The sequence below is a fragment of the Danio aesculapii genome, chromosome 5 (genome assembly GCF_903798145.1).
Source record: "Danio aesculapii chromosome 5, fDanAes4.1, whole genome shotgun sequence".
NCBI classification, from domain to species: Eukaryota; Metazoa; Chordata; class Actinopteri; order Cypriniformes; family Danionidae; genus Danio; species Danio aesculapii.
This window is the reverse complement of record NC_079439.1, coordinates 43,741,314-43,762,896: the sequence shown is the minus strand read 5'-3', so window position 1 is coordinate 43,762,896 and position 21,583 is coordinate 43,741,314. Positions and strand designations below refer to the sequence as shown.

At 36.3% G+C, this 21,583-nt stretch overlaps 2 protein-coding genes across 2 annotated transcripts in view; both read right to left on the bottom strand.

Annotated features, from left to right (window-relative positions):
- The window catches only part of snx18a (sorting nexin 18a), a 24,838-nt gene extending 12,597 nt beyond the window's left edge, over window positions 1-12,241 (bottom strand). Inside the window, exon 1 of the mRNA XM_056458275.1 lies at window positions 10,419-12,241. Within this exon, the coding sequence (XP_056314250.1) occupies window positions 10,419-11,865 (1,447 nt within the window). The 5' untranslated portion in view covers window positions 11,866-12,241. The remainder of the gene's footprint in view (window positions 1-10,418) is intronic.
- Window positions 12,242-17,480: 5,239 nt separating this feature from the next.
- Window positions 17,481-18,315, bottom strand: hspb3 (heat shock protein, alpha-crystallin-related, b3). Its single transcript, XM_056458277.1, has one exon. The coding sequence runs from the start codon at window positions 18,232-18,234 to the stop codon at window positions 17,782-17,784; it is 453 nt and encodes a 150-aa protein (XP_056314252.1). The 5' UTR covers window positions 18,235-18,315; the 3' UTR covers window positions 17,481-17,781.
- Between the last annotated feature and the right edge of the window lie 3,268 nt (window positions 18,316-21,583).

Here is a 21,583-nt window from a genome sequence, read left to right as displayed (position 1 = left end):
AACAATTCATACAAGTGACCTGTTTTCGTTCTGTGTCTGTGACTTTGAAACCAAAATATTCCCATATTACCAATATCCTATTTTTCTTTGATATTAATTTGTCTATAAACGCTTCTGAAGCAGCAAGTATCATTATCCCGCACTCATCACTCATCCACGCTTTCCTGTTTGTTTGTTTTTATTGTGAGCATACAGCATAGTTCGGTTGCGCAATTCTGATTGGGCAGAACGAAAGTGTGCTCACTCAATTGGCTAGAAAGACTATCACCCACAGACAGCAGTAACGCATTTGCTCTGGTGGGGAAAATTAAATAATAAATACATTTCATATTGGAGCCTTTTGCGATTAGCTAATCGCAATGTTTCAAATGATTCAATTTCGAATAATCGCACAGCCCTAGCGCCTGTCAGTTCAAACTCAGCACACCTAAAGAAATGATGAACGAGGAGAAAAATCACAATGCACGTATGTGAAAAGCAGCTTGCCCTCTACCAATATTTACTCCAAGTTTTATTAAATGTAATGATGTCTAATAAAAGGTCAATGACTGAAATGTTACATTTAATACATCTTTAAGCAAGTATTAACAGTGTGTGGGATTTAGGGCTGCACGATATTGGGAAAATGCAATATTTTATTTCATCTTATTTAATTTTATATAATATTGCAACATTGAATTTTTCTGCAATAAATTTTGAGATATGAATACTGTTTGACAAGACAGTTTGAATAGCACTATTTGATAGTTTTCTGGGGATTCTAACAGTATTCAGGTACAGAAATTGAATGATCACAACAGAAAAAAAACTTCTTAGTTTTAGAGCAAGTAAAAATATAGCTTTTTTCACCATAAGAAGAAAAAATGAAAAAAGATTTTCCTTAAAAGAAGCTAAATGATCTGCCAGTGAGGTAGTGTAAAATCTGGTTTTCTCTTTGAAATGTAGACATTTGGACTAAAAACGAGACAAAAATGCATAAATCACATAAATTCCATATAAATACAGTGATTAATTACAATTCTGTAGCTCCTGCTCAACTATAATTCAGACTGAACATTGCATATCTTTGCGATGTGACTACTGCAGATGCGCACATTGCAATAACGATGCTGAAACAATACATTGTGCAGCCCTAGTAGGATTATTTGATTGCTTTTTACACTTTTAATGCTAAAAGTGTATTTAGGAAATACAGTCATGACTAATTGGACACATAAAATGTTGCACTTTTTATATTTAACATTGTTTAAAGTCACAATAATACAGAAGTAATGAAAGATCTTTTCTTCTGTGTTGTCATGTACACAGTTTATAACCCGTTCAAAATACTGAAAATATTTTGGAAACAGATTTACTCAAAACAAGTAAATAAACTCAATTTAACTCACAGATGAACAAGTTGACCGTCATGCTAATAACAAATTAGAGGGTTAGTTCACCCAAAAATGGAAATTCTATAATTAATTACTCACCCTCATGGTATTCTCATCCCCTGAGACCTTTTGTCATCTTAGAAACACAAATTAAGAGATTTTCCATTAAATTTAAGAGCTCTCTCATCATAGACAGCAATGGGTCCTGAGACATTCAAAGTCCCAACTGTAATCAAATGAAGCTCATAAAATAAATCCTGTATACATCTTTGTTTGCCTATATATTCTCTCCAACATCAGTTCAGGATGCATGTTTATTACGGAGATTGAAGCGCATTTGCCATTACAGCCAGCAATGCAACACTCAATCAGTGTATTGCCTACCAGTAGTAAATGCACACTTTAATCTGACGCAGAAAACTTTGAAGTCATTTTTACGTTTTTTTTGGCATACACAAGTGTTCTTGGAGCTTCAGATGATTAACCACTGAAGTCACATGAAATGCTTTGACAATGTTTTTAAGTTACTTTTTTTGAACTTTATATGTTACCCGCCTGAACTATTGTTGTTTGTGGAGTGTCAGTGAGCTCTTGGATTTTATTTAAAATATATTAATGTGTGTTCAGAAGATGAATAAAAGTCTCAGGGGATTGAAACAACATGAGGGTGAGTAATAGATCCATTGTTAAAATTGCAGTAAAATTTACAGTATTACTGACAATTTTGGTTGCTTGTAATACTGTAAAATTGACAAGTGAACTATAAATTAACAATTACAATTGTGCAGTAGTTTTACAGCCCAATTATAATTATTAATTTGCAGTGCCCTTGTAAATTTTACAGTAATACGGCCAATTTTTACAGTTTTTACATTACTGGCAAAATTTACAAGCACACTGTAAATTAACAATTACAACTGTGTTAATTTACAGTGCACTTGTAAATTTTACAGCAATTGTGCACACTGAAAAAAATTATGTCTGCAAAACTGTTGCAAACAATTTATTTGTGTTGAATTTAAACAAACAAATTAAATTTAATAATGTTCAACTTAATTTGTTTGTTTAAATTCAGCCCAAATAAATTGTTTACAACCCGTTTACAACCCCTTTACAACCCTGTAAAAAAATTTAGTAGGGGGGGCTAATAATTCTGACTTCAACTGTATCTCTAACGTATTTTTACTCCTAGGTGAAAAACAAAAAAAATGTTTACTACAAGTATATCAGGACCTTACCACATGCACACACACAAGAAGTTCAACAGATGTGTTCATAGCAAGAAACGAGACCAATTATCTACAGATTACAGAAGGTTCTCATTCATTCTTAAAATAGGCTACAAACCTAAATCAAATAAATTGTACATCATTCACACTATTAAAAAAGTTCTGGCCACCCAATTATGACTTCATTTAAGCTACATTTATAGCAACCTATTACATATAGGAAACGCTTTTAAGAGGTGGAACATTAAACAAAAGGGCTAATAAATCCATATAGGGCTGCAGCACAACACAGTATGAAAACAATCTGAGAAAGGAAGAGAAACACGTGGGAAGCTGCGCTCGACTGAGCCACTATAAAGCTGCTGCAGAACCTCTTCAGGCATTACGTAATACATTATTACACAACACCCAGTCCTGCCATTACACTACATCCAACGAACACAAGTTTCCTACTGACCATATTAGACACATCCAGATAAAGTTAAATTTTGCATGGGACTTTGCTCTGATGATAACCCGGGTGGAGGATTACATCTGAAAACCAAAGAAATGATTTGGTTTTCAAACAAATGAGAAGGCAAATACACAACACTGGAAAAAACAAAAGTGAGAGCAAATCTAATTTGTTTTGGAAATGCACCATTACATTCACAAGCATCAAAGACAATACACAAGTAATCAGCTGTGAATTACAAGACATTTGCTAGTAATTTGCCAGTCCATTTCAACAGCTGCTGTGTCTTCTATGCTGCTAAGTTTTTTTCCAAATAAACATTATTAAATGCGTTTCATTTTTGTCTTAAAATTTCAATTAGCATTATCTCAGCCAATTACATTTTAAAATAATATTCATTATACTAAATTGTAGTATGTATATAGTTTATATTATACTGTTTTTATTGAATAAATGTATGGTGGGCGAGAGAGCTTAACTGCAATTGCTGCAATGTAAGAGAACACGTGCGATTACAAAAAACGCCAGCAAATTAAGAAAAGATTTCTATCCTTTTGACAGCACATGCAGCAAATCCTACAATGCTCATACATTTTTTAAAAATGCACGGCATTTTCTCACAACGCAAACAATTATTAAAACGTGCTGCATTTTCTCACAACGCAAACAATTATTCAAACGTGCTGCATTTTCTCATGACACTTTCAAACAGCTCGAAACGCAACGGAAATGTTTCAAAAGGACCCTAAAACGTGACAGACCTGTCTAATTAGGTTGTGGTTATTTAGGCTAATAAAATAAAAAAGACAAGGAAAACAGGATGTTAAAATAAGCAAACAAAAAAACCTCAATTTTCAAACTTCACTGAGCAATAGTCACGGCACAGCGGCGTTTGTCACATTTTGGGGTCCCCTTGAAACATTTCAAGTTTTTGCAAGTGTTGTGAGAAAGTGCAGAGCGTTTTTTTAAATGTGTAAGCGTTGTGAGGATTTGCAGCACGTGTGATCTTTTCTTGATTTGCTAGTATTTTTTGTAATTACATGTGTTTGCAGCACGTTAAACTCTCTTGGCCATTGTATAAATGAGTCTAAAAAAACTTTTTCAAAATCTGAATACTGTCGGCGCCAGTGGTGTTGTGGTTAGTGCGTCGACACATGCACTCCAGTGCTCACGGCGACCAGAGTTCAATTCTGCCTCGCAGTCCTATGCCGATCCTTCACCTCTCTCTCTGCTCCCCATGCTTTCCTGTCAATACTCTCTACAGTCCTATCCAATAAAGGTGAAAACCCTGAAAAAATTATTATTAAAAAATAAATAAATCTGAATACTTTCCAAAGGTGCTCACCAATATTAGTAGTAGGGGTGGGCGATATGACCTAAAATTAATATCACGGTATTTTTCATCTTTTGAACGGTGACGGTATAATATCATGGTATTACTTTCAATAGCAAAATAATATACATCTCAAGGAAGAACGGACAAAAGAAAGTCTCACTTCTATCACTCTTTAAAAGTTTCGGTTTGGGTCATTGTAAATGCTCAGTCTCGTTATGAGCTGATCTTCATTTCTCTGTGTTTCTGGAATAAAGCAGGCGAGTCAGCCGTACCAATTTATGAGCAGACAGAGCAGGATTCTCGCGATGACCACCAGTGCAATTCCGCTCTTTGTTATGAGCTGTAGTTTCAGTGTAAACTTAGTAAAGGTGAGTTTCTTTGGCGATGATGTGTACAGTGTTAGATTTTATATTTAGCGGACATTTGCGCTGAACACGTGGTGAATGCAACGCATCGAGATTCGGGCACCTTCTCCGAAAACACTCGATTGATCTCAGCTGGCGGATCAACATTTACCTCATGTCATGATCGCTGTCATCTGCGCCATTATTATTATTATAACTTTAGGTGAGGTTTGCAAACCTGTGCAATTTTCACTCTTCAGCCGTTTGCATTTCCTGCAGTAACAAAAGCTCCCTGTTATCTGACAGCGGGAAGCGTTGAGTAACTGACAGCTAATATGAACCAATACAGCAGCAGGGTAGAGCGATTCAGCAAGTTTATAAAGAAAATCAAATCAGATTGCACTATAACCATTATATTCAGACACACAAATGCTCATAAATATATTATGAGGGCGCATAGATAAAATTTCGGGCGCTCATGCGACCAAAATGGTTGCAATTTCTAGCCCTGTAGTATAAGGACAGGTATTCAGACCACAACTGAACGTTTGAAGAAAATTTAATGCCTTATTATTTAGAATTAGCTATAATTGATTTAAATGCAGCCGTTCAAGGCGCATAATTGTTTTATTACGGTATTGACGGTATTAGAAAATCCATGTCGTGGCGCAATGTCACACCGGTGATGACTATGACACCGGTGTACCGCCCACCCCTTATTAGTAGTATTTTTGTTGTATGACAAAGGAACTGACTATATGATAATTATTCTGTGTTTCACAGACAAAATGAGTAGGTGACATCATTTGCAGATGATTTAAGGGAAAGTATGACTTGATTGGAATGACAAAAAAAATAGTCTTGACTGCTTCTGTCACAGTGTTTTACAGAAACAACAAGCCTACATTTCTTCCAACCTACAATAATCAAACTTCTTTAAAAGACAGACTTTAGGCAGAGAAGTCTGTCTGAGAAATGTTACTCTAAATAGATCTTTTCAAACTCCACCTTGAATGATCAGAGACAATAGCTATGTTTCCGTTCAAAGATGTGAATTAAATTTCTGTGCAAAACTGGAATATCACATAACAAGATTTGCGAATAATGCAGAAGGAGAAGTTGTGCGAGTCTTTTTCTAATATAATAAATAACTTGTGCCTCAGAAGACAATGAAGACACACAATGAACCTGTGGTGACATTTGGAGGCGTGAGATGCTCTTTGGGAGCACAGATGTTCAAAACAGTTCTGGAGGTAATAATAATAATAATAATAGTAATAATAATATAGTAATAATAATAACAAACCACTGTGATGAAGAACTTTGGTTACGGCATTATTGATTGACCAATTCAACATTTCAGATGTTTTACAATGTAGTCACCATTTTGGTTCATCCATTCATGCTGTCTATTGCACCTATTTTTATCACCACCTGATCTCTTTTAACAAAATAACATGACTTTTTAAATGCGCACAAAAGTGTTGCATCGTAGTTTAAGCTCATTTTTTCTCATTGAATAAAAAGTATAATAAAAGGTATTCAGATACACGCATAAGTTTTCTATGCACATTGTCAAAATGTATTCACATCTTAGCATTTCTATCAAGCTTTTTTATGCGATAATCCAAAATGTACATAAAAATAGGTGGATGGAAACATAGCTGTTTAGACAAGTTGAGCACTGGAAATGTGTCAAACAGACTTTTTGACAGTGGGCTTAAGGGTCTTTGCAAAATGCTAACTTCCTCAGCTAATAACCATCTGAGTCATTGTTTCCTCTCGTTGTCATAAGAACCACAAACACCATGACATTTTACACAGCACATCAGATGAGTGACGGAAAAAAGGCCCCCTTACACCAATGTCACTAATGGCTCTCGACACTGCCTTTGCTAATGGAGGCTCTATACTGACACAAATCAATACATGCTGTGCTCATGTGTATTAAAAAAAACATAATGACATCATCATTAAAAACCATTATGATGACCTAGAAATCAAATAAAAAGAACATGCACTGGGTTACACAGGTTATTAGAAAGCAGAAGTTGTATTTGTTGTTTACTCATTATGTGGTTTAGTTGTAGAGTAATTTAAGCATCGCTTCTGCGGTGCAGTTGTTTTACAGTATTGATTTTCATTCCACCATTTATTAAAAGGGAAATGAATAGTGAATATGTAAACAGCTGGCAAATTTCAATAAAATGAATGAAGCCACAACAATATCAAAAAACAAATGAAAACGCAACTATTCAAGCAGAATTACCATTATTTCTTCTCAAACAGACAGAAGACTGTATGTCTATGGGGATATAAGGCAGGAAGTGGTTATCATATCTCCCCCTTCACTCATTTGGGGATTTGACGGTCTTGTATTTCTCGTTTTGTTTGCCGCCAGACATCATTCCGAGAGCACAGATTTGATGTCAGCATTTACTCCATACATAGGGGACAGAAAGTGGACCGCTTTGGTCATAGTTTTGTAATGACTCATTCAAGTTTTAAATCATTGTTTCTTCAGAACTCATAGATTCATCTTTGCTGTGCTCACTGCTCACAGTTGCTCAAGTTAACTGTGAAATTGTGGGTAAAACCACAGCCTGAATGCAAAAAAGATGACATTTCCCATTGCTTTCATTTACAATAATGCAACAGCTTAAACACAGCTTAGCATATGAAATGTTACATGCTTTATTCTGTGCAAAAAGCCACATCCCCTCAAAGAGGTTATGAAGGGAGTATAAACATGTTATTAAATGTGGTATTTTCACATGCTTTCAGAAGTAGCAGCATTTAGAGCAACCATTCACTTAAAAGCTATTCAAACAGCTGTTACTATCACATATCGATTATTGTGATTTCATTAAAATGTTCTGTGATTTATTACACAATTAATTTCATCTCTGCGTAGTAAAATAAAATATTTACTATTGGTTACAAAACCATACTGCCAAAATGCAAATGACAATCATCTTCAATTAACCATGCAGCCCTAATGATAACATTATTAACAGAGATATGAATTTCCTAAAAATTTATCACACTTCTGGCGAATGGCCAGGTATGCCATATGGAGGAGCGCTGTATGTGACCTCAGTGCTAGACAGTCGTCTGGATCAGTCACAGTCTGAGGTCTCTGTGCTGGACATACAACACAGCATACAGTTTTTCAAAAGCACTGTACAGTGACAACAGAGTGACAGAGCTGTGTGTTTGCAACACCAATCCGGATCTCACTCAACATCTGGTTTACACATTTGATAGTCATAAAAAGAAAGCAACATTTTTTTTTTTAAACAACATGCATCAAAACATTCACTATATTCCTGTAGGAAGACAGCAAACATAAAATGCAATCCTGCATCTTACAAACAGTCTCTCTGGGCTTTGACTAACACTATTGGCTTATGTTGCGGTGATGAGTTACAAGCAGATTGCTCAAACAGCTTGTAAAATTTGTGTTGCATAAAAGTCAGACACTTTGAAAACAAGACTATGTGGATATAAAATCCTGCACCAATATATAAAGAGGATACATTTATAATTATTTATATTATTATTATTGATGTAGTTTTTTTTGTCTAATTCTACAAATATAAATTCTATTTGATTCAATTTAATGCAGACTTGAATAAATATATTCATAAAAAATCTAATGATTGATATGAATTATTATATTTGAGCATTTCCAGCGTTATGGATGTGACATTTGCAGTAAAAACTTAAAACATAAATTCACATAAAAAGTTTAGATTTTCCAAAACTACTGACCGAAGAGTTATGAGATCAGAAAAATATCAATCTGTAAACATGTTTTGTACTTTAAATGAGGAAAATAAACATGCATTATGGATGTGACAAAAAAAGTCTGCGAGTTTATAGTACACAATATACAATATACTTTTGTAGAAATTCTGTGAATTAAACTGCACAACCCCCCAAAAATTATGCTAATCAACAGGATAAGAGTTGGCTCACTATAGAACAAACATAATTGATTTTATTTTATTTCATATTTTTGCATTTATGAGGAAAAAGCTTAGTTATGAATGTGACAGATGTGAAATTGCCATTCATGTGACTTTGGTAAATCAAATTAAATAGTTTAAAAACATTGAAAGAAACATTTTTGAGTAGGTCTAAAGTACTGTAAAATACTTGCTTATACAAAAAACATAGAAACGGTTTAGGTATTTTGTTGAAAACGTAATTTTTTTCATGGCAAGGTTGACATTTGCAAGGAATCGCTCATTCACAAACATATACATTATATATATATATATATATATATATATATATATATATATATATATATATATATATATATATATATATAGATAGATAGATATATACACACATATATATATATATATACACATATATATATATATATATATATATAGATAGATATATACACACACACATATATATATATATATATATATATATATATATATATATATATATATATATATATATATATATATATATATATATATATATATATAAATATAAATAAAACCAATGGTTTTTGCAGTAACATTTCTGTTAAATGGAAAGCAAATGACATTTGTTTCCTCCTTTTTGATGATATGAAAAATGGTCCGATCCTTGACTTAAAAACCGTAGTGTGATCCATATTTTTACTAAAAAATATTAAATATCGTTACATTTTAATTATAATAAATAATATTAAGAAATAAATTATATAGTAATAATAATGTAGTTTATTTCAAATATTATTAATGTTCTACATCCGTTTACTTTTAAGATGTATAAAAACATTGATGTAAGAATTTCAAGTTCAAAAGGAAATCTTTCCACTGAGGTCTGCTACTTGCAACACTAAAAATGTCTTAAAATTACTGTGGATTTATGCTCAGCCACTTCATTTATATCCTGTTGACTGATGTAACTGCCATGAAATATGAACAACGCTCAGCTGTAAAAAAAAAAAAAAAAAAAAAAAAAAGCAAACATTACAATCAATCCTATCATTAACAATATTAAGATTTAATGACTAATTAAAATGCCTGAGTGAAAAAAGTGATCTGAAAAATTATTTCATAACCTAGCATGCATCTACACATGTTACTGCCCATCATAAATATTACAGTAGTTAATCAAACAGCTGAAGGTGTTATTTCCTCTCTGAGCTTTATTTGCATTCTGTTTTTTCATGGCGAGTTGCATCATGATTTTTTTTTTATAAAAGAAAGAAAAACTAAGCATATGCCAACACAGGTTCAAATGAAAGATTTTTAAAATGATCAAGTGCACTGCCAATGCCAAAGAGGAGTCACAAAACTAGAATTTACCACTGTAAGACACACTCAAATCAATGCCTCTGACTGAATGACATCATACTGAAACTCTCCCAGTAACCTTCTTGAACAATGCAGCGTGTCTATAGTTTCAGACTTGGCATCCCATTTGTCTGATTTACCAACCACAGAAAAAGCACACACAGCACGTCAGCAACAGCTCTCACCCCATGTGACTCAGCAGTCAGACGAAACCAGCGCGGCCAGTGAACCCATCAGCGCAGCATAATGCAAACAAATCAGTCAAGAGAAACAAACTTCTGAAAGCAAGTGATCCTGTTATCTATCAAGCCTCAAAACAGTCATGCATATTTTCATACTGGTGATAACACAAATAAAAATAAGTAAAGATTACCTTTTTGGACATGGATGATATCAGGGTAGTTGGTGAGGTGTCCTTGATACAGGGCTAACAAATCCATCACTGGATCCACGTCCTGTTTAGGCTGCTCCACAAAGTAGTCTCCGATAACTTCATAGGCTTCTCCTGTGTACGCAATCGCTTGGTTCAAACCAATGGAGTATGACTGCTGGTCCATCTCGAATGCCTGACTCAGATACTTAAAAGACTGTCCCACTTTCTGATACTCTTTCTTGAAGCCAGCTATCTGCTTCCTCGCAAACTCACTGAGTGTGGCGTTGACTTGGATCACGCTGTCGTCCATTTTCCTGGAGAAGACCTTGAATCCGTCGATCCTGCTTTCAACGTCCTGCAGGTCGAGAGGAGCTGGTGGAGTGCTGATGGTGAGGAAGAAATTGGCACCGACCATCTCATCCTTCTCTGCTTTCCTCTTGCCCTGCTTCCAAGCCTTTTCATCTGTGCTGGAGCAGGAGAGAAAGTGCTGGAAAACATCACACCGGGCCAGCACAGGGTGGCTAGTCATATGATTCATCCACCATATCAACCCTCTTCTCCTTTTAGAAATGAAGTCTTCTTCAAAGCGACCGGTAGCTTGCTTTTCAGGGATGTGTGGCACTGAGATCACAGGGAATTTCTCCACTAATCGAGCGTAGAGCCAATCAAAATGCTTGTATCTTCTATTGACCTGGCTCTGTGTGTGGGTCGGCGTCAGCTTGTAGGAAATGTAACTTTTCATGCCTTTGAACTTGGTCTGCTTTGTAGGGTCATCAATAGTGCAAGAGAACGGGTAGGGATTCTCCTGCCACTCTGGACCATACTGACCCATCACAACACAGATTTTATCACCATCCTTCACAAAGCCAGACGCCTCACCGAGCACAAACGCCTCACCACCAGACTTCACGAAAGTGGAGAACCTGTTCAGATTTCTGCTGACCGTGGCTGAACTTTTGGCTTGCTGTGCACCTCTAGGCATAGACGATGTAGAGATGCTGTAGCCAGAGGGTCCGTTTCCTTCATAATTCCTGTATCCGCCACCAACAACCCCTGGTTCATCAGCTATGGATGAGTGATCGTCCCAGTCATCATCCCAGTCATCATCACTGGCTGGAGTCCCTTGATGAGGCTGCTGCTGTTGTTGTTGTTGAGGTATTGCTGGGTAGGCTGAGAAAGTAGATGCTGGTGTACTGTTATAGCTCTCAAAAGCACCAGTGGGAACGTTGGCATATCGAGAGTTGTTAAAAGACGAGACCGTGTCATTCCTCAAAATCTCGACGTAGGACGCTGGCAGAAGCCCCCTCGCCCCTCTGCTGTTCGTCCCCTCTAGCCAGCCCTCAATGTCCTGCTCGCTGTACAGAGTTACGATCTCGTTCTCCTTCACCGATATCTCCCCGGGGTTTTCTGAATTGAAGTCGTACAAAGCCCTCGCTCGCAGAGCCATGACACCGAATATCTCTCCAAGGTGCGTTGAATTTCCAAGCGTGTGAGGTTAGCGTATCAGCTAGCTAACTCCAACCCAAACTCACTCACTCACTGACCCGCAGATTTGACAACTTACGCGCCCCCGCGGGTACCGTAAACCCACTGTTTTTCCTTCCCTTTACACCGGTCATACGATGAGCTGTCAGTCAATCAGCTCGCGTGATCGAAATCCCCAAAGCTGTGGAAATAAGTCATTTCTTCATCAGTGGAGTTTACCGCCCGCTGCTGTGCTGTCTGTCCGTCCCACACCGACCGCAGTGTTCACTCACTCACCCTGAACAGCGGCGCCGAGCGCAACCAGTCCGGGTAGTCGAGGGCGGAGCTTTGCAGCAGGCAGCACGAATCAAATACAACCCAGTGAGGACTGACTGGTTTCAGCGAATCGGCTCGTTTGAAGAGTTCTTTACAATGAAGCGATTCTTTACATCCCCACTCAGTTACGTCATGCAGTACTAAATGGCAAAACTTGCCATATCTTGTAAAAGATAAGGACATTTATGATTCTAAATATAAAAATAAATACAATCAATATCATTTAAAATCTTCAATAGGAATTAAAAAAAAAAATTAATTAATTATCATACATTTTCTCCATCTCCAATAACATTTTTGTAGGATTTACATAAAATATATACTGTACTAATTATATAACTTCTTAATTTAGTTTGGTAATGATCATTTGAAATATAGTTTTTGTTAAAACAATCTGGAGGGTGGCTATACTGATCATCTTTTTATTTAGTTATTTTTTGTCATTGTACTTATTTTATATAATATTGGAACTATATTTGATTTGTTGACAAAATACTTTATCCTTGGTGGAAATTCTCACCAAGGTACATGCGGAAATATGCTAAAGAACTTTAAATTTCTCAGTAACCTGGGTTAAACGCTTCTGGTGAACTGTATGCTATTACAAAATCGGTGCGTTTAAGATCTGTTTTCTTTAAAAATCAGCGGCCTCAGATTGTAAAAGAAGCACTGCATTAAATTACAATTTTCCCCGCCATGTCTTTAAAATATGAACATTTATTTTACCCCAGTATATTCAATGGAGCTTCTGCGCTAGCCTGCCGATTCTGACGGGCACGTGCGAGTAAATGGCTTTTTGTCTTGTTTTACGCTTTGAGCAATGAAATGAATGCCAAAGTCTATTTAACTGATTGTATTTTAATTACATTATAACATCGATGCTGTAAAAGAAACCAAATAAAATGGAAAAAAGTCACATTAACCGTTCACTGGAAGTTTATCAGTATGGGAAGAAACACTAGCTCTAGCTATTCACCTAAAGTATGCCACACGTCTTTGGACTGAGGGAAGACCAGACTTGAAACTTGTGGAAAATGCAAAGTACAAAAAGAGCAGGGATGTCTGTAAAATTTCTTTCTTCTATGAAAATTGTATTCTTTTTCAAATATATCCTAAAAATAAAATATAAAACAAATATAGCCTAAAAGGTTTAAAGTTCTCGAATTTTAAGTATTTAGGCACAATTGTTGACAATAAACTGAATTTTAATATTAGAGGCTGTTAATAAGAAGGAAAGTCAGTGCCTCAGTCTCCTCTGCAAGTTGGGAAGTTTTAATGTTAATACACAGACCTCAAACATGGCATTATTCATTGATAGAGAGTGTTCTCACATATAATATTGTTTCATGGTTTGGTAACACAACAAACACTTTAACAGAAGAAGAAATTATCGCAAATTATCAATAAGGCAAATAAGATAACTGGTCACAAACAACATTCACTGCAAATTCTATTTGACTCTTTCATGGAAAAAACAGCAGTTGCAATTTTTAAAGATAATACACATCCCCTTCTCAGCGTTTGAGTTGTTACCACAAGAATGCAGGAACTTCTAAAGCCCAAAGTTATGCTTATAAAAAGTAATTTATCCCAGTTGCAGTTGTTGTCTTAAATCGGATCACTGTTTGAAGTGAATGGGATGGTTGTCAAGAATGATCTGCAGTAATATGTATGGTGCTAATTTGGTTTTTTCATTTTTAACTTATGTTGTTTTCTTGATGAGTGTTGTTATTGTGTGATTGTTGTATGTATTCAATTGTCTTAAATCCAGTGTTAAAGACAAATTTCCTTTCTGTGCCAAGCAGAACAAACAATAAAGTTTAAACTAAAACTAACTAAGTGGTGTTTAACGAAGCTAGGGCATTTTCTCAGTAATTCCTATAATTATTTTTCTTGATAAAGTCTTTTTTCTTTTAGTTTGACTGTATAAAAGCTGTTTTTACCATTTTAAATAATAAAAATAATAAGATCAATATGATTAGCCCCTTTAAGATTTTTTTGATTGACTCCACAACAAACCATGTTATCTATAATCATGTCAAATTAAACTTAGTTAACTAAATGTTATATATTTAAGTGTGTGTGTTTTATCTTTTGCAGTATACGGTTTTAAATGATCGGTCACATCCTCCATTCATATTTTTTTTAAAGAGCCCATATTATGGGTTTTTGAAAATGCCCTTCCATGTAGTGTGTAACATAGCTCTAAGTGAAGTGAAATATCCAGCTAAGGCTTAAATCTGTAAGTGTACAGTGTTTAAAACTGTTGATTCATCTATAAAAGAGTCGACTCATAGTGCTTCAAACGAGTCGTCTTGATAACGAGTTATTAGGTGTTTCGCGATGACGCAGCTACGAAACACAAGTCACACACACACACAGAGACACACACAGACACCGGTCGAATGAAGTCACGCTGTGCAGATGGAGATTATGGACAGTCTAATCAAAGATGAAACATCAGCAATATAGCCCAGCCTTGAGCAGTTCTGAGTGCTTCTGAAAACTATATGCTTTCAAAGAAGACTTCTTTAGTTTGTTAAAGGAAGGATCAGTATAGACTGTCAGAACATGGATCAGTGGATCATGGATCAGTTTCTACCCCCATTTCACAAGTGTAAGTACGTGCGATTAAAATTATTGCCTCGTTTACTCTATCTTGCAAATTCTGTCTTTAGTTGTGTTTTGTTACTTGTAACTGCGTGTACTGTATCAGGTTAACTCTTTATTTTCTCATATCGCGTGTAAAGCCACGTTGAAAACGCGACGCGTGCCGCTTTGATTACGGATCGTCAGCTGTTTACACACATGCAACGGACAAGTTTCAAAATATTTCAGCTCAATATTATTGTCTCCTCGTGTGTGTAACGCACGGGTATTCGCGGATATAACTGAGCGCCGCTCCTCTATGGACGCGCCGGCCCTGTGTGTGTGTGTGTGTGTGTGTGTGTGTGTCTGTGTCTCCTCGTGTGTGTAACGCACGGATATTCGCGGATATAACTGAGCGCCGCTCCTCTATGGACGCGCCGGCCCTGTGTGTGTGTGTCTGTGTCTCCTCGTGTGTGTAACGCACGGGTATTCGCGGATATAACTGAGCGCCGCTCCTCTATGGACGCGCCGGCCCTGTGTGCGTGTGTGTGTGTGTGTGTCTGTGTCTCCTCGTGTGTGTAACGCACGGATATTCGCGGATATAACTGAGCGCCGCTCCTCTATGGACGCGCCGGCCCTCTGTGTGTGTGTGTGTGTGTGTCTCCTCGTGTGTGTAACGCACGGGTATTCGTGGATATAACTGAGCGCTGCGCCTTCTCTATTCAGCCGGTCCTCTATGGACGCGCAGGCCCTGTGTGTGCGTGTGTGTGTGTGTGTGTGAAAAGAGCAAGAAGACTGTGACCTCGCCAGTTCTTGGACTTTTGCTTGATAAAATAGTTAGTCGTCAGTATTTTCTAGTACATCGTCTGTATTTACATTCACCCACTGGCAGCCAAAATCCACTATAAAGCGTGTGTGCACTGTGACTACTTTTATATTGTAGATTAGCAGCTGGGCATTTCACTCTGCCTCTCGCGCTGAAGCCTTGTCCGTGTCGACCAATCGCAGCAGGCTGTCATCGGTCCAATCAGCGCAGATTAGCTTCGCGCTGAGGAGGGGTTTGGGAACAAATGAATCGCTGAACGATTCATATGGGAGTCGCTGGGATAATTAGGTAAAATTAAATGCAGATTATAAGACCATCAAAGTGTTTTTTGACCTTGCATGCATATTAGACTGTTGTTGGAGACCCTTACAACCTAAATATGACCCTATTTCATGTATAATATGGGCTCTTTAAGTACTTAAAAAGAAACTTACAAACAGTCGCGATCTTTCTTTGTTGAAATTAAATACTTTCTAAAAGTTTGCGTAATTACGTCACTTCCTGTTTCTTTACCGCGCTTCTATGGAAATGATTCGGTTCGGTTGCGTTGTCCAGATATTGGGACCGTTGCAGATTTTGTGAGAAGAACGCGGCGTTGTGGTGAGTCCTGTCATCTATTATTAATAACCCTTACGCATTTTGTAAGTTTTGTTTTCAAAAACTCAATAGTAAAAATGTAATAAAATGAACTCTTCAGGTAACAACGATAACATGATCTGTTTTTGCTAGCATTTTAGCGAAAACTACACGCGCCAGGAAAGCTATTTGAATATTTTTTTGGTTAAATTTCGTTATAACCTGTAATGATTTTTAACAAGGCAACGTTGAAACAGGCATTTCATCACAGTTCATGTTAATATACAGAAATTGGAATAATTTTACTTTTTAATATTAGAATAAAATCTCGAGGTCCATTCAGTCAGGTTTGGAGTCAGCGCGGTTTGTGAACAGATTCGATAGTAACGTTAACGTTACAGAGTAATTTTGCTGTGTGACCGGATGCATAATATCTTCCATAAACTATTCATTAAAACGTAGTCATCCTTTTTATTGTTAAATAACTTCTTAATACCGTATAAATTCAATTACAAAAACCATTGCCACCTCAATAATAATCAGAAAAGAATATATATATATATAGCCCTTACTTATTAGCCCTGATTAGCCCTTGCCTAACTTACAATTCCAAGTTAGTTCTTAAATTTTAGTTAGGTATATCGTAACATAGTGGCTGCTGTGTTTATGAAACTGTGTTTAGTTCTGGAGTCCCCCTGCATTCAGTTACACCTGTACTGAAATTAAAATACATTATGACACATACAAGAAACATTACACCAGTAATTAAAGAGGAATTGTTCACTGATTTTATGTCCCCTGGTGAGTTCTTTGTACTAAACAGGTTTATGCCAGTTTCAGCATCGCTGTGTTATGACATTGGCATGCGGAAAAACTTGTGTTACGACATATTGAGATGTCATAGTGATAAAAATGAACCGTCAGCTACTGTTTTTTAAGTTGATTTTTGTGGCTCTAGGCCAGGGATTTCCAATCTTTTAAAAGCCAGAACCCCTAATGTTGATCACCCATTGTGCGATGAACTCCCATTTTTGAATTATGAAAGGCATCTATAAAGGTTCTTGTGTAGAGAATAATTGAATATTTGAAACATAAATAATATAAGTATGTCTCTACAATGTGATTAGGGAAATATTTAGTTTCTGCAAAGTTAGATTAATCAAATTATATTATATATTTTATGATTTAAAAAAATATTGGATTTCTTTATCTTTTATAGTGATATGGATTTATTTATCTTACTAAAATATCTGACTATTATTTTACCTTTTTATATTTTATTAATCAAATTATTTAAAATAAAAAATAAAAAAAAGTTTTTTTTCACACATTTCTATAGACCCCCTAGCAATTCTTTGATTCCTCCTGTAGGTTATAAGAACCAAAATAAACATAGGAATCACTTATTTTATTTTTATACTGACCACTTTTTGCCACATGTGTCATGCTGGTAATCAAGCTAGATAGTGTTCAAATATTTACTAGATAGCAGATATACAACAACAAACATCCATCTAACACAGCCCATGTTTGATCATGTCTTATTGATTGATGCTCAGTCATTGCCTTTTCCTAATCGCATGCTGGCCACCATCGGTCCTTGGTCTCGACCACTAGTATCCCATCATGGCACAGCATGGCTTTCAGGTCTCCGGCATGTAGCTGACAGTCAGGCAGCTGATAGTGTCTTGTGAAACTCCGCGACACAAAGCCATGCTCGTCCATCCTCACCCCATGTCGACCTCTGATCAGCAGCCACCCCTCAAACACCTGTATAAGGATGTCTTCTGGTTTAAACTGGGTCACATCCAGCAGAATCTGAAACATAGGCTCTCCTGAATCCTCGTCTTCACTGTCTGCTTGAGTCCCCTCAGTGTCCACTTTAACAGGCAGACATTCAGGTCCTGGCAGGGCAAATAGTCGATGATCTTCAGTGCATTCTTGGAGATTTCTTGTTTTAAAGAGCTGTTGGTAGCGCACAGGGCTTGAAATCCAGTGGGAAATAGTGATCCCTTCTCCTGCCATGACGCTGGAATCAGAAGTTCTTTTGGTTTTTTGTGTTGTGAATGTAAACTAACGCAGTACCAGTAGGACCAAGCAAAGCTATTAAAAGACATTCCTCTGCTTAGGTTTCTGGGCAAGGGATGGGGCAGACCATTTTTAGATGAGGTAAAGAGAACTCATATGTTCATAGTAGAACTTAGAGAGCATGTACTCAACAGATCATGCAGCTACCTAAACAGTTGTTCAAAAGCATGTATTTCTAAATTAAGCGTATTTTGTTAAGGAAGATTGCATTAAATGAATCAGAAGTGGCAGTAAATACTATTGCATTGTTATAAAGGATTTATCATTATATATGTTATTCTTTTGAACTTTCTAATAAAAGAATCTTGATTTAATGTCAGATTTATTGTGAAATATTAAGCAGTATTAAACACCGACAAGACATTTTTTATGAGGAGTTAATCAGCATATCAGAGTGATTTCTAAAGGATTGTGTAACGGTAAAAAAATCCAGATCTAGCTGAAAATCCAGCTTTGCCAGAACAACAATATATTACATTTTATAATATTTTAAAATATGCAAGATTTGGAGGAAAAAATCGAATTGCAATTTATCTGATTAAAATTACGATTTAAAATGCAGTTAATTTTATAAAAGAGCTGCAAGTTTGATGTGTTGGTTTTAATAGCACCAAAGAAAGACCAAGTGTAATCACAAAGTATGCTACACTATGCTTCTGTTTAAAGCTGTCAGTTTTTATGACAAGTTAAGAAAATTAGTATTTTAAATTCAGTTAAATAAATTCTTAAATATAGATCTATAAAACCTTTAAAACCTTTGCATTTAGATTGTGTTACATTTCTCATATTGATTTCATAACATTCATGGGACACTGACAATGCTTTCCATACACAATTTTAGATTTTACTTCACAGCACCTGAATTCTTATATTTAAATGTATCATTTCTTAATTCATTTATAGTTATATTTTAAAACACTCTTTTTGTTAGTTTATATTTGTTTTTGTTTCTGCAAATATATAAATGTTAATATTATCCCACATGCTTTTTGAACATTGTCGAGCGAGTTGTTAAACACCTGTGATTGGTCATTGTGTTCCTGCACTCAACAGAATGGGCTGTGATTGGTGCGGTTAGTGTGGCTTTGGTGTTATTTACAGATTAGTGACGCAGATACAGATAAACGACCGCGATTACAGTTATAATGCGTGGTTATCACAGCTAATTTGCATGCAGAGTAACAATCTTGTGTGTCTGGATTCACAAGAATCACTGTAACAGCCGAGAGAGAAGAGCACATGTTACCTCACGCAAGCAGGTCAAAGGTACGCACGCACGCACGCACACACACACACACACTCGCACACACAGAAGCAGAGCAGAGATGGGAGTTTACAACTTTCATTTTCTTCATTGTAGTGGAATAGGGGCTCGTGGGTTCTGCTGTAACAGTTGTCTGCTTTTTAAAGAAATGTTACTTTGATTGTTTTAATTACTTGCGCATGACATAGTTATTAACGGAATAATCGCAGCTTTTGGAATTTGAAAATGGCATCTTTTGAAATCTCGATTTTGGTTTAAAATTGATTAATCGTGCAGGCGGGCAACGCGGCGGCGCAGTGGGTAGCGCTCTTACCTCAAAGCAAGAAGGTCTGTATGGGTGTATGGGTGTTTCCCAGTGATGGGTTGCAGCTGGAAGGGCATCCGCTGTGTAAAACATATGCTCTTGCTGTGGTGACCCCGGATTAATAAAGGAACTAAGCTGACAAGAAAACGAATAAATGAATAACCGTGCAGGCCTATTTCAAAATAAAAAAATATAATATTTAAAAATTATACTGCTTTGATTTTTGTTTAAAAGAGTGGCTTTGGTGATGATAAGAGACTTTTAAAAACATTACAATTAAGTTACAAAGTTGGGTTCCACAGTTGATTTGAGTTAACTTTTAAGTTTTTGCAAATGTAAGTGGATTGAACATAAAACAATTAATTTCTCTCCCCCCCAAAATGTCAAGAATTGTGTTGTTTCAGCTCATTTTAAATGAAAAGTTTGAACAAGAGCAAGCGTCATTTTGTGTATTTGATAGGACCAAAACTTTTCAACTATATTGTAAAATGCTATACTTAGTTGGAGCAAATACAAAACTTATATACATTACAGGTCTTTAAAATGCTTAACCCAATCAGTTTAGTGCACAACTAGAGCATGCCTGAATTCTTTACGTTGTGGGGAAGGCAGACGCTTTACAGAAATGAAAGATAAATCGCTGCTGCCACCTTGTGGATGTTTGTTAGGAGTACATAAAAATCTATAGTGTAGTTGCCATTGTTTATAGGTAAAGCAGAGCTACTAAATTTAAACATTCATTCATTCATTTTCTTTTTGGCTTAGTCCATTTATTAATCAGGGGTCACCACAGCAGAATGAACCACCAACTTATCCAGCACATGTTTTACACAGCGGATGCCCTTCCAGCTGCAACCCATCACTGGGAAACATCCATACACACTCATTCACACACATACACTACAGCCAATTTAGCTTACCTAATTCACCTATACCACATGTCTTTGGACTATGGGGGAAATCGGAGCACCAGGAGGAAACCCACACGAACACAGGGAGGACATACAAACTCCACAAAGAAACGCCAGCTGACCCTGCCAAGGCTCGAACCAGTGATATTCTTGCAGTGAGGCAACTCAAAAATGTAAACATTATTGAGTATAATATTAAAGCACCAGGCCATTATGAAAATGAACTTTCTTTTTCATTTCAGGAATACATATTCATCAATATTCATCATTATGACCAGTAGCACTTTTTTAGTAACTAGTACTTTAGAAACATTGTTATATATGCTCATCAAAATATATATAATGTTATTCAGAAGTCTAGTCCTTCTGCTCTTTTCGTTATCCTGGAGATGTGATTATTGATATACAACTTTATCATAACAATTTTGCAATTATTATTTCATAACTCATCATTTGTAGGTGTGCAGAAGTAACTAATCCAATTAGCAGTTTTATTTTGCAGTATGAGCCACTGAGCTGATAATCTCTTGAGACTGCTCTACTAATCCCCTTTAGTTGTTGTCTCTCTCTCTCGCTCTCGCTCTCCCTCTCTCTCGCTCTCTGAGTATTCACCTCTAGCTCTTGTTTACTTATGAATGGGCTATGAACAGAACTGTTTCCTCTTTTCTCCATCCTTTGATTTGAAGAAGGACCATTGATTCTCTTTCGTCGTATAGTGTGTTTCTGTGTTCCCTCTTCAAAGCTGTCCTCCTCCTGGCCTCATTCAGTTACTCTGGCTCGGCTTGTTTGTTGTCTGGGGTAACGCTG